This window comes from Oncorhynchus tshawytscha, linkage group LG05, assembly GCF_018296145.1.
Source record: "Oncorhynchus tshawytscha isolate Ot180627B linkage group LG05, Otsh_v2.0, whole genome shotgun sequence".
NCBI lineage: Eukaryota > Metazoa > Chordata > Actinopteri > Salmoniformes > Salmonidae > Oncorhynchus > Oncorhynchus tshawytscha.
The window spans coordinates 57,282,269-57,305,225 of NC_056433.1; the positions used below are offsets into that span (position 1 = coordinate 57,282,269).

Consider the following 22,957-nt stretch of genomic DNA (forward strand, 5'->3'; position numbering starts at 1 on the left):
CCTGCAGGTGCTGTTGTTTCTTCAAAAGGAGAAAGAGGAAACCCCTCCAGCGGCACAAGTGAAGAGAAGAACTTGAAACATTCTGGTCACTGTCAAGTTTTAAATGGAAGCAACTACACAGATCACCCATCTTATCTCTTTCCCAATCTCTCTCTCTCTTTCTCTCTTCTCTCTCTCTCAGCACTCCCCTGCTACAGACGTGTAAAGGAATGTTGTCTTTCAGACTCTGGCTCCTTTAAAAAAAGAAAAGAAAGAAACATTTTAAAGTACCTGCATAGTAAACGGAGATTGAGAGAACGTTAAAAGCTGTAAAAATGAAACGTGAATACCGTGACGTGAATATATAAAAAAAGATACTGTTTGAAACAGTTGTTGTATTTTAGATTCCATACAGAACATTTTCTGTTCAACAGCCATTGATCTGAGGGAACTGTCAATGAGTCGAGTGAAAGAAATCTGTTCCATAGAAATAGTCCTTTATTTATGGGATCAAGGTAAGAAGCAAGAATGAACAATACTAACTCTGGAATCACTGAACGCAACAGGAAGCATTTCATCTAAACCAGAATTGGAGGATCTTTATGCATTTTTTCCCTTTTTTTTGTAATTTAATCCTCAGTAGTTTTCAAAGTTGACTTCCTGGATTGAAAACAAACTTTTACTTTTATGTTGTAGTGTTTCTGGAAATCTTTGTAGCACAGTCACTGGCCTCAGGTACTGTGGAAGATTGAAAGAAACAGATATTAAGCTCTTTTCTTATTATTGCACTTTTGAAAGAAAATAAAGTAAAGTGGAATTCTAGGTTTGAAATTAACAAACAAGAAAACAACAAAATAAAGACTGATCTAGGAATAGTCCTATACAATGCTTAAATCTGAGTAAGGGCCGAAATGTCAATCTACATGAAACAAGATGTCTTTCAGTTTTATTTCTTACATCAGAATAATTAACCAGGAAATCATAGTTTGTGCCTTTCCAAGTAAAATGTTTAAAGCTCAAGTAAGTGTCCTGCAATGACATGTTATCTGAAGTTATTCCAAATGTTGCTCATTGACTGTGTGTGTGCTTTATCGCTCTGAAAGCATTGTCGATGTCTGACATTCCCAGGGTGTGGTCCTATGTAGAGGTCATACTGTCTCCAGCAATGACTGTATGGGTCTCCACCATCACAACTACAGTCTATGATAATCAAGGGATCTTTACAGTGGAGGTTAACTCTATGTGCACCTTCTGGGGAAAAAATATAAGATTTTAAAGCTTGTGTATTGCGAGCTAAGCAATTCTAGTCATTGATGACGGCAGATCAAAGTTAGTAGCAGCAAGCAAGCATGTCAAGTTTTTTTAAAGACAAATGAAGCGACAGCCCATCATTGACTGAAGTTTCCACCAGACGTATTGAATGCACAAGCGTTTTTCTTTTGAAGTTCCTCGCTGCATTAGTTACATGCATCTTTGCCTGAACATTGTAATGGTCTATGTTTGTCATGGCCTTACATGAGATGTGTTACCACAACAACATGCTCCGTCATCTACAGTATATACAGTTGTCCCAAATGGTTTTGATCAGAGATGACTGCAGTGTGGGGTCGCGCATATATATATATATTAGTTCACAAGCAAAGCCCCTTGATTTTTTTATTACTGTATCGATTTACGCAGTGTACAAAACATTAGGAACACCTGCTCTGTCCATGACATAGGCTGACCAGGTGAAAGCGATGATCTCTTATTGATGTCACTTGTTTAATCCACTTCAATCAGTGTAGATGAAAGGGAGGAGACCATTTAGAGAAGGATTTTTAAGCCTTGAGACATGGATTGTGTATGTATGCCATTCAGAGGGCAATGGGCAAGACAAAATATGTACATGCTTTTGAACGGGGTATGGTAGTAGGTGCCAGGCGCACTGGTTTGAATGTGTCAAGAACTGCAACGTTGCTAGATTTTTTCATCCTCAACAGTTTCCCATGTGTATCAAGAATGGCCCACCACCCAAAGAACATCCAGCCAACTTGACACAACTGTGCGAAGCATTGGAGTCAACATTAGACAGTATCCCTGTGGAACGCTTTCGACACCTTGTAGAGACCATACCCTGACGAATTGAGGCTGTTCTGAGGGGGAGGGGGGTGCACTCAATATTAGTTCCTAATGTTTTGTACACTTAGTGTATATTCCCTGTTACAAAACACTGCTTTATCACTTCACCCTTTTAGGTAGTATACTGTACGCTGGTGTCATTGTGGTTATGAGTCAAGGCCATGAGACCCAGAATGTATTGTTTTAATGAGATTAGTCATAGATGTTAGCTTTTTCTGGAAAAGTCGACGTGAGGTTAGGGTTAGGGTTGCTAAAAAAAACGGACAATATCAATAGCAGCTATGTGCGAACATTTTCATAAACATCTCAAACTGAAAAGAGAAATATAGATGTAATGGAAAATGTGTTTTACTAGACTCGAATGAAGCTCAATTAAGTGGTTAATTCATTGGGTTAAATTGAGATGTTTCATGTAGTAGAACTGTCTCCAACGTTGTTTTCCCATGATCATTTTTATCATAAATCTATTTGATTTCCACTATGTGCTGTCTGCTATTGAGGGAGGTGGTAGAACTCTTTTCCACTTCCTTTCCTCCTAATTTAACCCCTGGCTATACTGTGAGTGCTTTGGTTATACAATATTCAACAGTGACACAATATTCAATACAACAGATTGAATATGAGTTTCACCAACACAAGAATCTTTATGTTCATGTCATGATCATTCTGATTCTTAACGGGCCAATCTCCATTAGGATTATGTGGTTTGAGCTCTGGTGCACCACTTGTCACTAGGTTTGACTCAAAACCCACAAATGTATCGGACTTTTGCAATATGAATATATCACAGATTGTAATCACATGATGCTGTTGATCAACCTGTATGAAGGCATGTTATTTGAGCTATTTCAGTGAAGTGAGAGGGAAGTGAAACATTCTGTATGTAGGAGGCTCAGTCTGTTCCAAGGCTATATTACATTGAGTAGTCTGCACTTGGATGATATTGGTTTCTACAGGACTGGAAATGCAAATTGGAGAACCATGTCAAATTCATGGGTTTCGTTTTAACAGGCGGCATTGAAGACATGAGCACTCACTCTAAACATCATTTTGCCAGTGAATAGGAGTCTCTGGCCTGTGGGTGTAGGTTGAGACTCAGCCTGCGTAAAGTGTCTTTTGTTTTAGGCCCTAGTTTGACCTAATCCTATGTTAAATCGTTTCAGCTGATCAAGCAAGGAAACAGTTTGATGTAATCCTAATTTGGCTGGTTTCAGTATTCTAGCAATATTGTCGAGCGTTTTTGGAGTTGCCTTGCGCAATTAAGAAGTGTATCCTTAGCTCGTTTTTGGGGATATGAAAGGAACTTATTTTTTTAAATCACTGATATTGAAGTGAAATTGTTGGTAACAGTTATGTCTGACCAGTTGCTCTCTAATGAGCGGTCTTTACCCCTCTTCAGGCGGTTGTGTTACGCAGCTGGTCACTTTTTGAACGACCTTTGCGCGTCGTTATGGTTTACCTACCTATTGGTCTACTACCATTCCGTGCTTGGGTTCAAGAGCACATATGCAGGTGTATTGCTGTTTATAGGTCAAATAGCGGATGGTGTCTCCACGCCCCTTGTCGGTATCGAGTCGGATCGAACAGCTGGATGTGGAGCATATGGCAAAAGAAAAACATGGCATTTTGTCGGTAAGTATGACTTCAATAATGATAATTGATTAGCCTGGTTTAACTAAAGTTATGGAGCAATTGGGTTACCCAGTAACACTATTGGGTGAGTGCACCTGTGCCATAAAGATCCAGACCATTTGGCAGAGGACATAATTCTATTCTTACATGCAGGTAGGCTAGGTTACAGGTAGGCTAGATTTTCTGTCGAAAATCTCTTGCACACATGAGAATAAGAGAACAGTTCCTACAAGCTTGAGACCGTTGGTAGGTTTCAATTGTCCCAGGTTTATTAGACTAATGAAATGTAGCAAAAACAAAACAAAATCATTGCGAGATGTGTAGGCCTAAAAGAAACTACAGAGGATACGTTTTCTAAATATCAACAATATTTGTATCTGTTAGACGGGTGTATTTTTATTTTATTGAACTTGAACTTCCTTTATTGCGACAAATGATGATGGAAACGGATGTTTTTCGAATAAGTGATTGCCGAATACTTTTGAAGGTACACGGGAGCGCGTGATTTAATCACGTAACTGTAAATTCCAATCCACATTTAATTCTAAATGCCTACTGCTTGCAAAATATATTTTTAACTATCAAAATTGTTTCTTTGCAGGACAACGATTTTCCTGTATTTCAAGAATGCCTGAATTGCTTGCCCTTGCTTTTCTGGTTGGCTGGCAAGTTCCACCATCCAATTATTTCAGATAACCAGGAGTGCAAGTTACACCAAGGCGCGGACCCTGGCGTTATGTTGGCACATACAGTACCAATCAAATGTTTGGACACCTACTCATTCCAGGGTTTTTCTTTTTTCCCCACTATTTTCTACATTGTAGAATAATAGTGAAGACATCAAAACTATGAAATAACACATATGGAATCATGTAGTAATCAAACGTGTTAAACAAATCAAAATATATGATGTATTTGAGATTCTTCAAAGTAGCCACCATTTGCCTTTGACAGCTTTGCACACGCTTGACATTCTCTCAACCAGCTTAATGAGGAATGTTTTTCCAACAGTTTTGAGTCCCATGTAACTCAGTTGGTAGGGCATGGTGCTTGCAACGACAGGGTTGTGGGTTTCATTCCCACGGGGGACCATTACGAATATGTATGTGCTCTTAATAAGAGTGTCTGCTAAATGACTACATTGAAAATGATGAAGGGTATTGTGGAATCTATTTTCTATACAAACTGTATAACTGTAGACAAAAAATAACTGGGCAAGTTAATGAAAATATAGCTACTGTTGGGATCATCTCAGCACTGCCAGCAATGTAGTATTTGAGGGGGAACAGGCAGGATTCGAACCAGCCACTTTCTGTGAATACAGGGTGAGTGCTCCTCTGGGGGGGGTCAAGGACCTAGTAAGGGTGCCCAGCTTTAGGTTTTGAAATGTCCCACACACTGGACCATTATCATTGTAATTATGGTAAATTTACATGTAGGACAGTGGGTAGCGGGTAGCGTAGTGGTTAAGGGCGTTGGGCTAGTAACCGAAAGGTCGCTGTTTGAATCCCTGAGCCGACTAGATAAAATCTGCATGTGCTCTTGAGCAAGGCACTTAACCCTAATTACTCAGGATAAAAATGTAAAATATAGTCATAATATTGTACAGGATTATACTGTATAATAAAAACCATCAATTAACTAATAATCGTATAACTAGACCAGCTGATTAAACATCATTACAACAGGCTCATGATTTTTTATTTTTTTTGTCCTGTCCACATTTCTCTTTATTGTTAGTTCCATGCATGACTAACTCTCAAAGGCTGTATAGTTTGTTTACCCTGACCTCATCCCTCGTATCCCTCCACCCTTACAGGCACTATCAGTGTACTTATCTCCTTTCCCTTCATATTTAACCCATGTCTGGGATGTGGTGACAACACTCCACAGTGGGTGTGGCTCACCTATTTCACCCCCTTCATCATCATCTTCCAGTTTGGCTGGGCCGCCACCCAGATCTCCCACCTGTCACTCATCCCAGAGCTTGTGTCCAGTGAGCATGCCAAGGTGGAGCTCACTGCCTACAGGTGAGCCGACTAGACTACTTTAGCAGGCGGTAAACAGCAAGCTAGTGAGGTGATTCTTATCGCCCCAAATAAAAACATTTATGAGGAAATGAGTTGAAAGGGAAAAATGAAGGTACTGTACCACAGGAGGCTGCTGAGAGAAGAATGGTTCATAATAATGTCCAGAATGGTGCAAATGGAATGCCATCAAACTTGCAAATTATGTTTGGTATATTTGATACCATTCCGCTCGTCATTACCACGAGCTCGTTCACCCCATTTAAGGTGCCACCTTTCCACCAGTATTACGTAGTCTAATAATTAGTGATATCTTCTGATGTAGTTTTACAACCTTGTACCGTCTCTCTCACTGTGTAGGTATGCGTTCACGGTGATGGCCAATATTACAGTGTATGCTGTGGCCTTGTTACTCTTTCACTTCCAGGCCCAGCAGACTGGAGATCCCTCTGTCACTGACAGCTTGGGCATTGTTGACATCCCCATATTCAGGGTAAGAGCTGCCCTTCCTGACCTCACTGTTTTACAAACGGTACTCTGGTACAATACAGTTGACATGTAGAAAGATCACTTGGTCCTTAAGCACACATGGGTGTTCAGATTGTTACAGTCATGATGGCTGAATGTAGTCTGGGTACCAGTCTTTTTAACTAACATTCCACTCTTTGTCACTCCTGTCATTTGCCAAAGACAGGAGTGGCAAGGAGAAGAATGTTAGTTAAAAAGACTGATACCCAGACTACCCACTGGGCACACACTGGTTGAATCAACATTGTTTCCATGTCATTTCAATGAAATTACATTGAACCAATGTGGAATATACATTGAATTAACATCTGTACCCAGTGGGTAGGCTGATCTTGATTGTAATCCTGGATATTACTTTATTCTGGACTCTACCGATTGGGACATTTTCAAAGATGAAAACGCCAACATTCACTATTACACTGACAGGGTCACATCTTACGTCAGTGTTTGTGAGGAAAACTGCAGTCTAACCAGCACTTTTGTCAAAAAGTACAACTACAAACCCTGATTCATGCTGAACTCCGAACGTTGCACTTAGCTAAAGAGGTATAGGCGTGACAACAAAGATGATTATTGAATTTTGAAGCAGATGCTCAACAAGGGGATTAAAGTGGCCAAATGTTGTTTCAAGGAGCGCCTCCAACGACTGCTCGTCTCTCTGGAAGGGTCTCCGACAGATCACAAACTACAAACGAGTTCTACTGTCGTTTTGAAACACAAGGTGCCCTCAGCCATCAATAGCCTCCTCAGCCATCTTGCCCCTCAGTTGACAACACCCTCAGCCATCAGGACTATACCCCCACCACCCTGCGCCCATCCCAACTACTTTCTATCAATCATGACCAAAACCACCTGCCACCTGAACAGTTTCATCCAACATGCTGTGCCCCTCATAAACCGGCCATCAGGTTCATAGGGATTAGTTGATTTTGCATAAAGCCGATTACTGCACCTAGTCATCAATGACCTCATGCAAATCTGCACTGTACTGCATTTGCGCTATGTCGACAACGTTGTATTTGTACTCTATATATTCGCCACGGCAGCATCCCTCTGCTATATATCTCTGTCCCCTCTGTATATTGTATATTCCCTCTGTAATCAGCCTATACTCCAGAGTTTTATGTTTACTGTTCCGATATTGCATATTCTGTATGATGTCTGTGTCAATATTCTCTTTTGTATATTGTCTATTGCTGGCAACGCCTTCTCTAATGCAAATTCTGGGTATGGGTAAATGTACTTGGTGAATAAATGTGACGATTCTGTATATTGTTTCCCTCTGTCTCTCTCTCTCTCTCTCTCTCCCTCTCTCTCTCTTGTCTGTCTTTGTCTCTCTCCCTCCCCTGTCCTGTCTCCTGCCATCAGGATCTGTCCCTCATTGTGCTGGGGATCGGGGCAGTGTTTTCTTTAGTCTTCCACCTGGGCACCCGAGAGAGGGTTCCTCACAGGGAAGAGCCAGGCTCGCAGAATGATGAGAGTCAACCCTTGATCTCCCCAACTTCCCATAACACCATACCCCAATCTCTCCTCCAATGGAATCATTGGCTGAAGGAGCCTTCATTTTACCAGGTCTTTCTCTAATCTGAGTGTATACAATATAAATGACCTTTTAGGTTTTGTGGAAGTGTATTTTAAACTGTAAACCTGCTTCTTTTGGTCCAGGTTGCTTTTCTGTACATGTGCACCAGGTTGATAGTCAACTTGTCCCAGACCTACGTTTCCATGTATCTCATCAACTCTTTACTGCTACCAAAGGTAAGGCTACATGCATATAATACATTATAATGGTGCCATTTATAACCATTCTTCAGAATCCTTTGTGTTTGTGAAACTTGCTGACTGTGTAGTAATGTTGGGCTCATTTCCTTCTCCTTTTCCAGAACTTCATTGCCACCATTCCTTTAGTGATGTATGTCAGTGGGTTTGTGTGTTCTCTGGTCATGAAGCCAATCAGCAAGCTTGTAGGCATTAGTGTGAGTTTTTCTGTCTGATGTTTTAAAACTGTCAAAAAATCACATAAAAAGCCCTAGTATTAAGTTTCTTGTATACCCTTTTTTTATTTTGTAATTCCCCCTCTCCTTAGATGACTTATTTGCTAGGCCTCGTGCTGATCCTGGGGTTTTCCTCCTGGGTGTTGGTGGGCATGAACATAGGGAGGCTGATCTATGGAGCTGCTGTACTGCTGGGTGCGGGCTCTGCCACCATCCTGGTCATGTCGCTCTCCATGACGGCCAAACTGATTGGAGAACAGACGGTAGGAACACCCTGTATGTTGTAGCTAGATGATTTTCCTCCACTGTTGTCATGACCTTTCTCACCATGACCATGTCAAAGGAATGAACTGTGACCTTGTTCGGCAGCAAAGTGGGGCCTTTGTGTACGGGGCGATGAGCTTCACAGATAAGGTGGCCAATGGCATTGGTGTCATCATAATCCAGAGACTGCATCCCTGCAAGTGAGTAAGGAGCAGACTGGGATCTGTTCTTCTAAATATCCCTTCTTTAGTGAGTAAGGACCAGACTGGGATCTGTTCTTCTAAATATCCCTTCTTTAGTGAGTAAGGACCAGACTGGGATCTGTTCTTCTAAATATCCCTTCTTTAGTGCGGTTTGCAGACCCCAAGGGAAACCAGGGTACAACTTTACGAGTAACTGTCGCTCTTGGTTGTATACAGTTCACAAGACAGCTGTCCAGAAAGTGTGTGGTTCTATCGTGATGTCATGGTGATTGTGACCGGGGGTGTGGCCTTAGCAGCAGCAATTTCCCTATGCACCCTCCTCATCTGGCCTATTAGGATCCGCCAACGTAAGTGTTCAAATCATTTGTTGGTCATGTTCCGCTGCTCAGACATTGCTGAAGCATGCCAGATCTTACACCTGGATAGGTATTTCACGTATCAAAGAACCACATATTTTATAGCAATCTGGTGACGGCAGCATAGTCGATGACGTGGTACGCAACCATTGGTTGATGCATGCAACGTCTGAGCAGGGGAATGCAGATGTTATCTCTGAGTGTGTGCAATATCTGGTTATTGGGTTGTGAGAGTATCATCTTGGCAGAGGATATGGTGGTGGTGGGGGTGGTGTTGTAACTTACAGCTCTGTATTCCCGTCTCACAGTAAAATCAGTTAAACGGTGGGAGATCTGCTCTTTAGAGGTGTTTTTTTGTTTTGGTCATCAAATAATTTTTGACAGGGGAAGGGTTAAAATTAGTCCGCATGCAGCTTGAAGGTATTTAGATAATATGCTTAGCTTTTTATATTTGCAAGCTTGCGCTACTAATTCCAGAAATATTTTGACTTGGATTTTGTATTTGCTAATTACAAATAATGTCTAATCCAAACTTTTTTTTTTTTACTGCCATAAAATAAAGCCACGCCTCCATCTAGTGGAAAAATGTTGAACTACACCTCAGATTGATATGGCCCTTGCACACAACAGTGCTCAAACATGGGCACACTGGTTGAAAATCTCCTATAATGCATTAGCTATTTATTTCCTATCATTGTTCTCTCCTCAGGTTTACCCAGTACTTCTGTCCAGATGGAGGCAGAAGACAGAGAATGAAACTACACAGGAGTCAACTGAAGAACAGATTCTTTACACTGATTCATCTGTGGGGAAAACATTGTGCCTGTTCATAGGACAAAGACCAGAAGACTTTCAGTATACCCATTGGAAATACAACAGGAACTTTACAGCAAGACTTTAACACCCCCATATCTATCTATACCTTTTAAGCGATTTAGATTTACTGCATTTATGGGGGGGAAGAAAATCATTTTTTAAAATGTTTATTTAACTAGGCATGTCAGTGAAGAACAAATTCTCATTTACAATGATGGGTACCATATTCTACTTTATAATAATACTGCACGCCTACTTAGACATGTCAATGTTTTACACTTAAAAGGGAATCACTTTTTTTTTTTTTTTTTTTTTTTTTAGATGTTATGAAATAACACACCCCCTGTTATTATGTATTGTCTATTGTCTCCATTATTTCCTTCAGATTTTCATTGTATAGATTTTGAAATTGTCAGTAACGCAGAGATGTAAACTGTTTTTGGATGATTCTTTTCAGTTTTAAAATGTTAATGTCTTGTGTCTTTTAAGATTGTGAGAGCTTTTGGACACGCTTGCCTGATACATGGTGGGACAAAATTACCACAATGCCTAGTTTTTGATGAAAATGCAGATGAGTTGTCTCTGAGGAATAAACATTTACATCTCACTCACATCTTCACTGAGAGAGATGAGACAATTCATCATCAGTACAGTTGCATACTATTTTCCACAGGTGGGCTCCCTGGGTAGCAATCGCAATTGACCACGTTGCAGGTTGGATTTATGTGGTTGTTAAGGTTGAATTTAATGTTGTGAGTTACACATTGTAACCATTTGGCGAGTACAGTCAGTTGAGTCCAAAGGTTATGAAATATAATCAAGAGAAGCAAAGAGAGAAAAGGTCCTTTCATTATTCTCTGTGAGATGGGCTTGTTGCTCAGCCTACAGCCATCTAACTGATTCCCCAAAGCACTGTTTAGAGATGCGGTCTTGGGTAATTTGGAGGGCGGGCGTCATCACTGCTTGTTAGTTGAACCACTAATTGGAGTCTGTGCTGGCAATTGGTGGGGGGTGGGAGCGGTGGTACACTGTGAGTGGTCCCCTCAGGGGCTATAGATTTGGAACAGTGTTGTACAGAAAGCACACCATCATCAGAGGCTTATTCAGGACTGACACCCTTTGTTTTCATAAGTCCATATGACAAATAAATGTTTTAGATGACATTTTCTTGCCCCATTTAAATGTAATCATACTGTATATCAAGATAGTCTACATGCCATTCTACACCACTAGTTGCTTCATCAGTTGTTTTTTTTTCAGTTGTATCTTGGAAAATGAACCACCTCCTACCAAGAAGGCACATGTCACATGGTCATTTACTTGTCAACTGTAGCCCTACTTGTCAACTACAGCTATCATGCTTCCTTCAGGAGGAATATTTAATCAGTGGATAAATCCCATTAAATCTGAGCTCTTTCTCATTAATGTGTCAGATTGACCATAAACCACCTCCTACACACCATCTAATTAGTGTTTAAAACACACAGATACATACCTCCAATAGAGTTAGAGGGAGTCAGAGAACAAACAGATTTTGTTCAGTGTTAACTGATGAATGTAAACAGCAGAAATTCCCCCAGTGTGTTGCCAGAGATAAAGCTATAAGTGCTTGGTGAGCAATTGTATAAATAAGGAGGCTTGATTTTAGGACAGCATGTTTGAAAATTAACTTGGCCAACCCATCTATTCTTGATTTTAAAAAACTACTGGTGTCCATTGTTCCAATGTCAATGCTATGTCCCTTTTATGCTCTGTGGCCCCTTGAAGCTATCGAATTCTCTCAAACAGATGTAATTATAGCCAACGTCTCGGTTTCTGAAGATATTTCATGGCTTAAAACAGCAACTTGACATTTACATTAGTTCTTGTGTCCCAACATAACTGTGGCAAGTCACGACAGCTGCTTGAGTTGCACTCTTGGATCTGTGACACACTGACCTATTCCTGTGTGTTTGCCCTGCTGCTTAGAGTTGAGTACCTTGAGTTGAATTTGTTTTGCAATAAAAGACAAAGCATTGGACAATGGACATGTCCTGAAATTCTGTTTTTATTTTTACTCTGACTATGCTATATTTAAATGCTTCATTGCATTTGTGGTAACAATATACATCATTTGTTGTAGGCCAGTATAGCCTTAAACAGGGTTTTTCAAACCTCACCTCAGGGACCCCTAGTGATTCCATGTATTTGAACTATTCAAAAGCTGTCACACCTGATTCAACTTTTCAACTGATTATCAAGCCCTTGATTAGGTGAAACAGTAAAGGAGATGTTTGACTGGCCTAAACTACAGACTACTGTGGGTGAAACATATACAGTCAGTATTATTAGGTACACCCATTTGCCTCCAGAACAGCCTGAATTATTCAGGTAATTCTACAAGGTGTCAGAAACGTTCCACAGGGATGTTGGTCCATGTTGACGCCATGGCATCACGCAGTTTCTGCAGATTGGACGGTAGTGCGTTCATGCTGCGAACAGCCCGTTCCATCTCATCTCAATATGCTCTTTTGGGTTGAGGTCTGGGGACTGCTCAGGCCACTCAAGTAAACTGAACGTAATAACATGTTCCAGGCAATGTTTTCCACTCCTCAACTGTTCAGTGTTGGTGATCGCGAGCTACTGGAGTCGCTTCTTCTTGTTTTTAGCTGATAGGAGTGAATCCGGTGTGGTCATCTGCTGCAATAGCCCATCTATGACAGGGATTGACGAGTTGTGCATTACGAGATGCCGTTCTGCACACCACTGTGGTACTGGCCTTGAATTGCACAGTTATTGGTCTGTTTGTGACCCGGCTGTTAGCTTGCACAATTCTTTCCATTCTCATTTTTTTTTTAAATTATATACTTTTTACATTTTACATAGAGACAGGAAGACAATGCTGAAGTTAACTCATTAGTGGTGTGATGGGTGCAACAGGCCACTCGGGTCAGGTGCTGCAGTCAAAATGTGGATGATTGACGGCTCAAACGCGTTGCATGGGCCTACTTTTTGCCAGTCATTGACAAGTACATTGCTAACATTTTGCATTAAAAGAAATGAATCAATGTTCACTCGACGTTTAGAGGAAACGCTATTTCATCTTGTGTTTACAGGAAAACGTATTTGTTTGAAACTAAATTTAGCTACGTACCCACAAAAAGTAGGCAAAAAAGGTGAAGGCTGCAGAAGTGCTAGCTAACTAGCTGTTATACGCTGCTTATTTAGCTAAGCAGCTAAATAGATAGTCTCATTAAAACACATTAGAACACATAATTACGACGTAACAGAATGTCAATGCATTTAAAAAAAAAAAATCAAGTAGGGCTTATGTAGCCAGTAGACTACTAGCTATGTTTGTTATTGCAGGAACGCCCTGGACCAGTGTTGGGACCATAGCTATTTTACCTCTTGACAGACCTGATCTGCTAAGTAGCCCACTAGCCTACAGTAGGCCTATGTTGACTCAGATACCGGTTTTGTGTTTTCTTCAGTTGAAGACTACTGAGGGTTCTATTGATGTCTACACACTACTGTCTTTTGATGTCCACGCACTGCTGGACAATAATATATATTTTACGGTGAGTTATGGAGGTTGTTTGTTGAGTGCCTGATTTAACGGGGTTACGTTTGTGGGTCATGGAATGATGCCCCTTTTGTGGGCACAACAATATCTCAACTTTAAGCCTTCCTTTTGAAACAATTATTATTTTTATGGTTGGGGAAACATCTCTTCATGGTATGGAAAGGGTGTTGCCACAATATGACCACACTGTCCTGATGAAACTCTGAGAAAAGAGAGAATTAGAGGAGGGAAAAGGTTACTGTCGCAGTGTATGTCATTATTTTCAGAGTAAGGATAGATCATGATTCATTGTGGATGGCCAAAGAATGTACATGAGTTCTGATGCCAACTCAGCCAGCAGAAGTCCAGATCAGACCTGCTGGAGCTGGAATTCAAACAGTCCCATTTACTACCATATCATTACTCCAGCATACGAACTTACAACAGCATGTGTGATCCAACAACAGCCTATAAAGGAGGGCTGTTTTTCTTTATACCCTGAAAGAGCTTTCACCAGCCATTAGAAGTTGCATATCACCTCAAGAGGATATTTCAAATGACTCTGGTTTTATTTGCGGAGCGCCACTACAGTTTAGTTGTGGTTTTATGTTTGAATAATGCCAGCCTTTTCCACTTTTCAAGCCTGAAATATCATTTTAAAACATTGAGTCTGTCTCAGCCAATTGTCCCCAAGAAGGTTGGTGAAATGTCATCCTCGTCTGAGGTTTGCCCTTTTTCTATGGTCATGCTTGCTCATAAAGTCAGAGTAAACATGTGGTTGGTTTAGACAGTGGTTCATGCAGACCTTCTGTTTTTAACTGAGAAGATGCTAACTGAAGTGTCTGAACCAACATCATGCTCTGAGACACTGTAGTTGGACTGATACCATTGCCTGGTTTATGCTCACTTGTATTTTTCATCACAACACTTAGGGTTGTCAAAAACAAAGTGATAGTTGAAAAATGCAGTTTTAGATTATGAGAAAAAAGTCTGCATTGACCATAACTATGCAAAGTGGATGTTATTCTTTTGTAAATATCAGTGAACTTTTTTAGACTTACGTATTTTTATTACCTTTATTTAACTAGGCAAGTCAGTTAAGAACAAATTCTTATTTTCAATGACAGCCTAGGAACTGCCTGTTCAGGGGCAGAACGACAGATTTGTACCTTGTCAGCTCAGGGATTTGAACTTGCAACCTTCCAGTTACTAGTCCAACGCTCTAACCACTAGGCTACCCTGCCGCCCCATTGATAGTCAAACCTGTGTGGTGGTCTTCATTCTTTTTCTTTTTTTTGGCACAGTTTTAAAAACATGAAACATGCAACAACATATTATTTGGTCATTGATATCTTTGACCACAGCAACAGTTATGAGAGAAACAAAGGAAGAATAACAAGACAAAACGAGTAACCTACATCTCTTCCATGCACGTTCAGCATTTATGTGGTCAAAACACATGTTAATGAATCAAAGGCTGGTAACCTCAAGCCTGGGGAGTGGGGAGGATTTGTGGAAGAGACATTTGTTTTCTACACTCTTTAAAAGAAAAAGCCACTGCAGAATGCCTGCCGACTACACTCCGATGAAAGCATGTAACGAGTTTCTCTCCATTTAAAGTCCAAAAAGAATGAAAATCTTGGAAGACAGCCTTGTTAACTGACTCCAGCTGTGTGGTTATTATGGGTGAGAAGCTGCTCTCTCTGATGGCTTCCCTTGGCTGGGGGGGAGAGAGAAAAGCCACAGACCGGATGCCCCTGTATCATAAGCTCACTCAAAGCTATATAGAAAGGGGCTTGCAAAGTTTAAAGCACAGCCTCTTGCTTGTTTGAAGTAGGATTGCCTCGTGGGGTCCACTTCTTATAACTTGGGGGTGATTGTTTTTAAGAATGGGTCGTTTAAACATGGGTCGTTTTGTACTTTCTGTTCAACAAAGGTTAGCCTATATGTCTTTTTAGGATAGTCTCAATTTGAATATGTTCTGTACTGTTGTTTTTCTTTGAATATCTTCCCACTCTTATGTTTTTTCCAAACGTGTGCTTGATATACTATTCAAACATGTGAATATGTGTGTCTGTGTGTGTGTGTGGGGGGTTAGTACAGCTGGAATTCGGTAGGCTGTCTAGCAGCCTGTGGTGGTGGTGTCTATATGGTCTGGAGTGAGTGTGTGTGTGTATGGCTGCAGTTGGCTGCTGGTGTCCTAATCTTCCTGGTCTTACCCACTCTCTGTAGACTACCCAATCTCTCTGAGAGCCTTGCAGGGAGGTAAGGAAGGATGAGAAAGGGAGATGCCGGAGAGGGCTGGTAGCTGTGTGTCAGTGACTCCTGCCTGACTGTGAGACTGGAGTTGTGCTGAACGTCCGTGCTTCACTGTATCGTTACATCTGGCTCTCCATGGAGCTCCCCAACATCACACATATGGGTGGCAAGGCAGCAGACAACGCTATCAAATGGCAGCTGTGCTATGACATGACGGCCAAAACCTGGTGGATGGTGAGTTCACATGAGAACTAATTTGAGTCTTTATGTATGGTCGGTGTTTTAAGCATTCCTGAAATCAGAATCTGTATTGCCTTTATCCACCGCTTTTGTTAAAACTACCTTCGGTTTGAAGTTGTTTTTTATGCTATCTGATATCTCACTGAATATTGTTGTGCGTCTAGATGTTTCAGTTGCTTTGTAGTTTACAGATTTATTATAGTTTAAACAAAAAGTACCATGGAAATACCCGTCATTCGTAATAACCTTGTTTGATGTTGATATTATTCCAAAATGCAAAGTTTGAACATGCATGAATTCAAAGATTGTTAGGCCTAGGCTAATTGCTTATACTTAAACTTAATATACAAGTGGTCAAAACAACAGTGAATGCCTATACTAACTTTGTGAACGTCACTGTGTTGTCTGTCCTGTGCCAATATACAGAACTTTGTGCTTTGCAAATATTTTGTTTTGATCAAAATATGTGGGCCACCATCACCATGATTTATAGCCCACTGAATAAATTGCATGATAGTTTATTTTCTTTATTTCTTGGTAAATAGTATGAAAGTCAATATGTTGATGAATCTGCACAAACCATGTGGGCAGCAGGTGTCCCCTGGTGTCTTCAGAGATATTACATGCATCACCACACACAAAAATACACTATACATTCAACTAATAGAGACAATAGTTCCACTGTAGTTCATTGATTGATTACTATGAACTAAAATCTATATTTTAGTATGTGTTGAGGGGCAAACAATTGACATTGTGTTTGTTTCATTACTCAAAATGCAGAATAAACGAGGTCAAGGTCTTTCTGTTGACCTAAATGCATGACTTCTCTCTTCGTGAGAAACTTGAGACAGAGTATGCTCTTACAACTGATCAGCTAAAAAATATCTGTTTGCTTACACTATCATGTAGATCATAAGTACTGTCACGCATATTCCCAGAACCACTCTCATGCACGCATTCACACATTTTCTCATGTTCTGTTGTTGTGTTAGCTCAATTGCGACAAATCTGTGAGTCTATATTGGATTACACTGTCAAATGCATTTGAACACAGACACTATTTTCTGTCCCCAAAATGTTGGAGAAGCAAAACATAAGAAGATAAACATACTTTTAAGTTGTACACGAAAGCTAATGTCTCGTGTTTCGTTTCAGTAAGAGCGGACTACGTCCTAACTGCAGTTATGTGAACCTGGTCAACATTTGGCAGTCAAATACAATATCAGTAGTTATGTAAATAATCAAGCTCTCAAATGTTTTGGGTGTTATCATTATGCTGAGTCTATACCATTCCTACTGTGATATGCATATACACTGTTCTAGGGGTATGCACTGCACAGTATTTGTACATTCTACTGTAAATCAAATGTATTTTTGTTTTATTTGTCACATGCTTCGTAAACAACAGGTGTCGACAGAGTGAAATGCTTACTTACGGGTCCTTCCCAACAATACAGAGAGAAAGAAAATAGAGAAATAATAGAAAAGTAATAATAAATACACAATGAGTAACTATAAGTTGGCTATATACACAGGGTACCAGTACTGTGTCAATGTGCAGGGGTACAAGGTAATTGATGTAGATATGGACATATAACTAGGAATACAGTGACTAGGCATCAGTTCCTACACTGTATACTAAAGTCTGGCCTGCTCCTGTCTTCTCTCAGCCAGTTTCCTTCAGAATGGTCTGTATTTGCTTAATGTTCAAGTTCCCAGTTTTGATTATTTATTCATCTGTAATAAGTTGCGTTTTTTTCTCCCATATTATAACAAAGGTGATTGCTATCCTCCCGGTCGTTCTCTCTTTCTGCATTAGCCACCCGCACTTTTGTTTAAATCAGCTTGGCAATTAAGACTTGCTACGAGGCCTAACTAATAACTAATCAAAATGCTGCTCTTTGATTGTTTGTCAGACCCACTATGAGAAATGAGCTGTCTCACTAGCTGGTCTTTCACACATGTTCTCCTTTGTCAACATTAGCTGCTCGAGTTACCTTTTGATCCTGCCTGTATGTGTGCGGAGCCGTTTTGCTGCCATCACCCTGGAAGTACCCTTTTGGAAAACATCAAATCAAAATAGCGTGCCGCTTTGTTACTCAATTCATCAGAGTTTTTTTTCTTCTACTGCACATATGAAAAGCTTTTAGAGCTGATGAGTAGTTTAGTCCTTCTCTCTGAATGTGAATCTAGCCCAAATGATTCATTCTCTTCATTCCATAAAGGCCTACAGTGCCTTCAGAAAGTATTCATACCCCGTGATTATTCCATATTTTTTTGTGTTACAGCCTGAATTCAAAATCGATTAAATCCATTTTTTCTCACCCATCTGCACACAATACCCCATAATGACAAAGGGAAAACAAGTTTTTAGAATTTTTTGCATATATATTGAAAATGAAATACGTAAATATCTTATTAACAAAAGTATTCACACCCTTAAATCAATACATGTTAGAATCACATTTGGCAGTGATTTACAACTGTGAGTCTTTCTGGGTAAGTATCTAAGATGATCTTTCAAGTTGATTTTTGATCATTGCTAGACAAACATTTTCAAGTCTTGCTATAGATTTTCATGCCAGTTTAAGTCAAAATTGTAACTAGGCCACTCAGGAACATTCAATGTAGTCTTGGTAAGCAACTCCAGTGTAGATTTAGCCTTGTGTTTTACGTTATTGTCCTGCTGAATTGTACATTCGTCTCCCAGTGTCTGTTGGAAAACAGACTGAACCAGGTTTTCCTCTAGGATTTTGCCTGTGCTTAGCTACATTAAGTTTATTGTTATCCTAAATAAACTCCTTAGTCCTTGCCAATGACAAGCATACTCATAACATGATGCAGCCACCACCATGCTTGAAATATGAAGAGTGGTACTCCGTGATGTGTTGTGTTTGATTTTCCTCAAACATAACACATTGTATTCAGGACATAATGTTAATTGCTTTGCCATATTTTCCTTAATGAAAACAGGATGCATGTTTTGGAATATTTTATTCTGTACAAGCTTCCTTCTTTACTCTCTGTCATTTAGGTTAGTATTGTGGAGTAACTACATTTTTGATCCATCTGCAGTTTTCTCCTATCACAGCCATTAAACTCTGTAATTAAAAACTGTTTCAAAGTCACAATTGGCCGCATGGTTAAATCCTAGAGCGGTTTCCTTCCTCTCCGGCAACTGAGTTAGGAAGGACGGCTTTGTTTGTAGTGACTGGGTGTATTGATACACCCTCCAATAACTACACCATGCTCAAAGGGATATTCAATATCTGCTTTGTTTTATTTTTACCCATCTATCAATTTGTGCCCTACTTTGCGAGACATTGTAAAACCTCCATGGTCTTTAAACACTATTATTGCACACAGTGAGTCCATGTAACATATTATGTAACACAAGGGTTGAATACTTATTGACTCGAGGCATTTCTAAAAACATAACTCCACTTTGACATTATGGGATATTGTGTGTGTTTAGGTCAGTGACACAAAATCTCATTAATCAATTTTAAACTCAAGCTGTAACAACAAAATTCAAGAGGTGTGACTACTTTCTGAAGGCACTGTATGCCTGAGTGACAGTTACAATAAACAGACATTGCTGTTGCTAAAGATTGACAAGGGTTTAGGTTAGTTGAATGGTCTCAGTCAACAGCCATCTCTAGCTGAGGCTGAGCACAAACCACTGTCCTGCCCTAATGGTCTGTTTCTTTACTTCTGAATAACAAACTCATGCCAAAACAGCCATTATGCCCAGTCGAATGCATGTCTGTGTACTACTGGAGCTTCCTGTTTCCCCCCCATGCAAACCTGTGCCAAGATCATTAGAAATGGGTGACACATGTTGGACTGGGTTGTGGTTTTGTGTAAAAGGCAGTACAAGCCGGAAAAAGAAGTTCACCTTCCAAAAGGGGAGATACAACACAAATCCATTTGGATACATTTTTTTTTTAAAGGGGATGTGAGAGGATGTTCCATCCTCATCTTCATATTTTCACCTTATTATTATGTCACTGTTCACTGCACATGCATTTTTATATAGAGGTTTACCATTTTTATTTGTATTTATTTAAATAAAAAATGACCCCTTTTTCTCTCCAATTTCGTGGTATCCAATTTGTAGTTACAGTCTTGTCTCATCGCTGCAACTCCCGTACGGACTCGGGAGAGGCGAAGGTCGAGAACCGTGCGTCCTCCAAAACACAACCCAACCAAGCCGCACTGCCCACTTAACCCAGAAGCCAACCGCACCAATGTGTCGGAGATAACGGAATACACCTGGCGACCGTGTGAGCGTGCACTGCTCCCGGACCGCCACAGGAGTCGCTAGTGTGTGATGGGACAAGGACATCCCTGCCAGCAAAACCTTCCCTTAACCCCGATGACGCTCGGCCAATTGTGCACCGCCCCATTGGTCTCCCGGGTCGCGGGTGGCTGGCGACAGAACCTGGACTCGAACCCAGAATCTCTAGTGTCACAGCGATGCTCTGCCTTAGACCACTGTGCCCCTCGGGAGGCCTGAGGTTTACCATTATTGATGTGCTGATTCCAGAGATTGTCATGGAAAATGAAGTGTGAGAACTACAGTGATATTCCAAATTGGCCTTGATTTACTTTATAATCAAAGTTTCTGAAACTTTCAGTTGACCAATACTTGATAGTCTAAAGTCTTTGCCATAGTCTCTTGCCTCTGCGTTTTATAATGTAGACATGTCCCAAGTACCAATGTTTACATTTTTGATTCAGTCAAATCTGATCTACACCATGCTTAAGGGAACCAAATAAAAATCCTTAATCAAAGAAACATTTCTTCAGAATGTAGGATTTCCAAAAGTAGGGGCCAAATGGTGGGAGGGAATTAGTGTTGGCTGTAATGTCTAATGGGTTTGGGAAATTAAATACCAACATTTACATGACCAAAAGTTTGGTGGACTTCAGGCTCATGCAGCATTACGCTATAGTTGCAGCTCAGTGAAAATCAGAATTTGGGCTGGGATTTAAGACCCCTACTGTGCTACTCGGGAGGAATCCTTCCAAGTTCCTTATCCCTCTGACAGGACATTTATAAACATGTACTTCTTTTAAGTTCTTTGCATCTAACATAAAAACGTGTTATTGTGTTTATTCTCAGGGCCTGTACTGTATGTCTTTTAGTACAAGGGTTTGTATTGAGGAATTACTCAGTGATGATTGAATAATGAATGGCAACATGGAAGAGCTCTTGTACTGTAACTCAGCTTTAAGTGTAGCTTGATTAAATCGTATTTTGGACGGTGCATGAGAGGCCTTTGATCGTACTCTGAAGTCTTTGTGCATATTGTCCAGTCAGTGCTTTCCAATGCCGGATGTTTATATGAGCCGATTTTGCATTTATTACCCAATAATGTATAGTGCAGCTAGCTGGGTGATATATCAGGAAGGAGGTCCTAAGAGGTAAACCACATTATCTTCACTGGCTTTCATCAGGAAGTCTGGAGAGCGAGAGAGCCTTTCACTGTTGACTGCCTTAGCAGTGTCTGTACACAATGTGTCGCTCTGCAACCAACCCCCCAGCACAACACAGCTGACACTCGTTGTTTTGCTTGCATCATTTTCCAGCGTTGCAGTGAGAATTTAGAACAATGTGCGTATTGCCTCTGCTACCATCCGTGCCTAGTTTTTTACAGCCCGACCTCATTAAAGCGTCCTCTGGATGTTGCTGTTCACCACAGAGGGCAGTAAAATGTATCCTTATGCTGGTAGATCTCCTTCCTCAGCCCTTCTCCTATCCTCTGGGGGAACAGAGTCAGCCCTGGGATTGTGGTTCCAGGCCATGACATCAGATGTCTGGAAACTGACGTGAATTATTCAGAGAACCATAGGCTACTTCAACAAGGCTAAAATTAGGGGAACATAATGGTTATTCGAGAAACTGGTAAACAGTCATTTATCTGCCTTGACATGTGATTCCGACATACAGGAGGAGCTGGCATGACAAAAGAAGATATTGTTACTTGCTCTCTCTATTCATCTATTTTTAAACCTTAACAAAACTAATTCGGACACTTCCCCCCAAAAATTACCTTCCTGACATCCTCTTTGAGTGACGAGAAGATGCTGGAGGAGGATGCACTCTTTTCTTGACCAACTCATAATTAACAGCCCAGGATAAGCACAGAAAGGGCAATCTCCAAACTACAGATTATCCCCCTCTTTAAAGAGGCCAAAACTTATTTTCAGTTTCTCTGCAAATCGGCCAGTATAATCCTCACACCATCTGTGCTATCAGATCTTAAGGAATGCACGCAATGTTGTGGCAATCCTTCCTAGTTACTGTACACTATATTCCATGTTATCCTTTTCCCTCTGGTCTGTCTTGGCTTCACTTGGCCCAAGATACTATTCATTGAAGAGGCAATCTGCAGTTGCTACATCCATCAGAACCCAAATGTAGGTTTGTTTTACTCCAATGCTTGTAAAAAAAAATACATGTAAACAAACCCTATTTAGCACCAAAACATGGTTAAAAGTATAATTTTGATATCATGGATGGTCAGTCCTTGCATCCATAGCTCTGTCTATGAATTTTAGTGGTTATGTTTCTCCAGCCCAATTTCTCAGCTTTTTACCGAAACAGGGGCAGGGATATCGCTTTTTTATTGTTTCAACTGCTGATTGCCACTTTAATAAGCACATCACTCTGTGCTAAGTATCATCAAAGACAGTGCAGTATGACGATAGGCAGAAACTGCTTTCCAATATTCTAATAGAAATCCCAGATCACTCTTGTAAGCGATGCCATGGCGACGCAAACTAAGCTCATGCGTAGGAGCACGTCATTGGCGGCGTCTTGGGCCGAGCAGCACACTTTTTTGATACAAAGTTGTACAAGGTTGTACCCTTAGAAAATTAATAACTAAGGAAGAATGTTTCGCTTTTTCATTTTTCATTTTCTTCTCGAATCCTGCCCTGGTCTGGTTCGTCTGTTTCAAAAGTGTTCCCGGAAGTCTTGTGA

At 40.5% G+C, this 22,957-nt stretch overlaps 2 protein-coding genes across 5 annotated transcripts in view; both read left to right on the forward strand.

Annotated features, from left to right (window-relative positions):
- csnk1g2b (casein kinase 1, gamma 2b) overlaps positions 1–999 on the forward strand; it is a 42,287-nt gene extending 41,288 nt beyond the window's left edge. For all 4 annotated transcript variants that reach the window (XM_024421515.2, XM_042322135.1, XM_024421514.2 and 1 more), the window contains one exon: positions 8–999. In XM_024421515.2, coding sequence (XP_024277283.2) covers positions 8–62 — 55 coding nt within the window. In that variant the 3' untranslated portion in view covers positions 63–999. The remainder of the gene's footprint in view (positions 1–7) is intronic.
- A 1,800-nt stretch (positions 1,000–2,799) lies between these two features.
- Positions 2,800–11,940, forward strand: LOC112250946 (major facilitator superfamily domain-containing protein 12). The gene is made up of 10 exons (XM_024421513.2): positions 2,800–3,732; positions 5,552–5,762; positions 6,120–6,252; positions 7,656–7,859; positions 7,953–8,045; positions 8,171–8,263; positions 8,374–8,544; positions 8,651–8,745; positions 8,965–9,095; positions 9,814–11,940. The coding sequence occupies exons 1-10, from the start codon at positions 3,453–3,455 to the stop codon at positions 9,858–9,860; spliced, it is 1,458 nt and encodes a 485-aa protein (XP_024277281.1). The 5' UTR covers positions 2,800–3,452; the 3' UTR covers positions 9,861–11,940.
- The last annotated feature ends 11,017 nt before the right edge of the window (positions 11,941–22,957 follow it).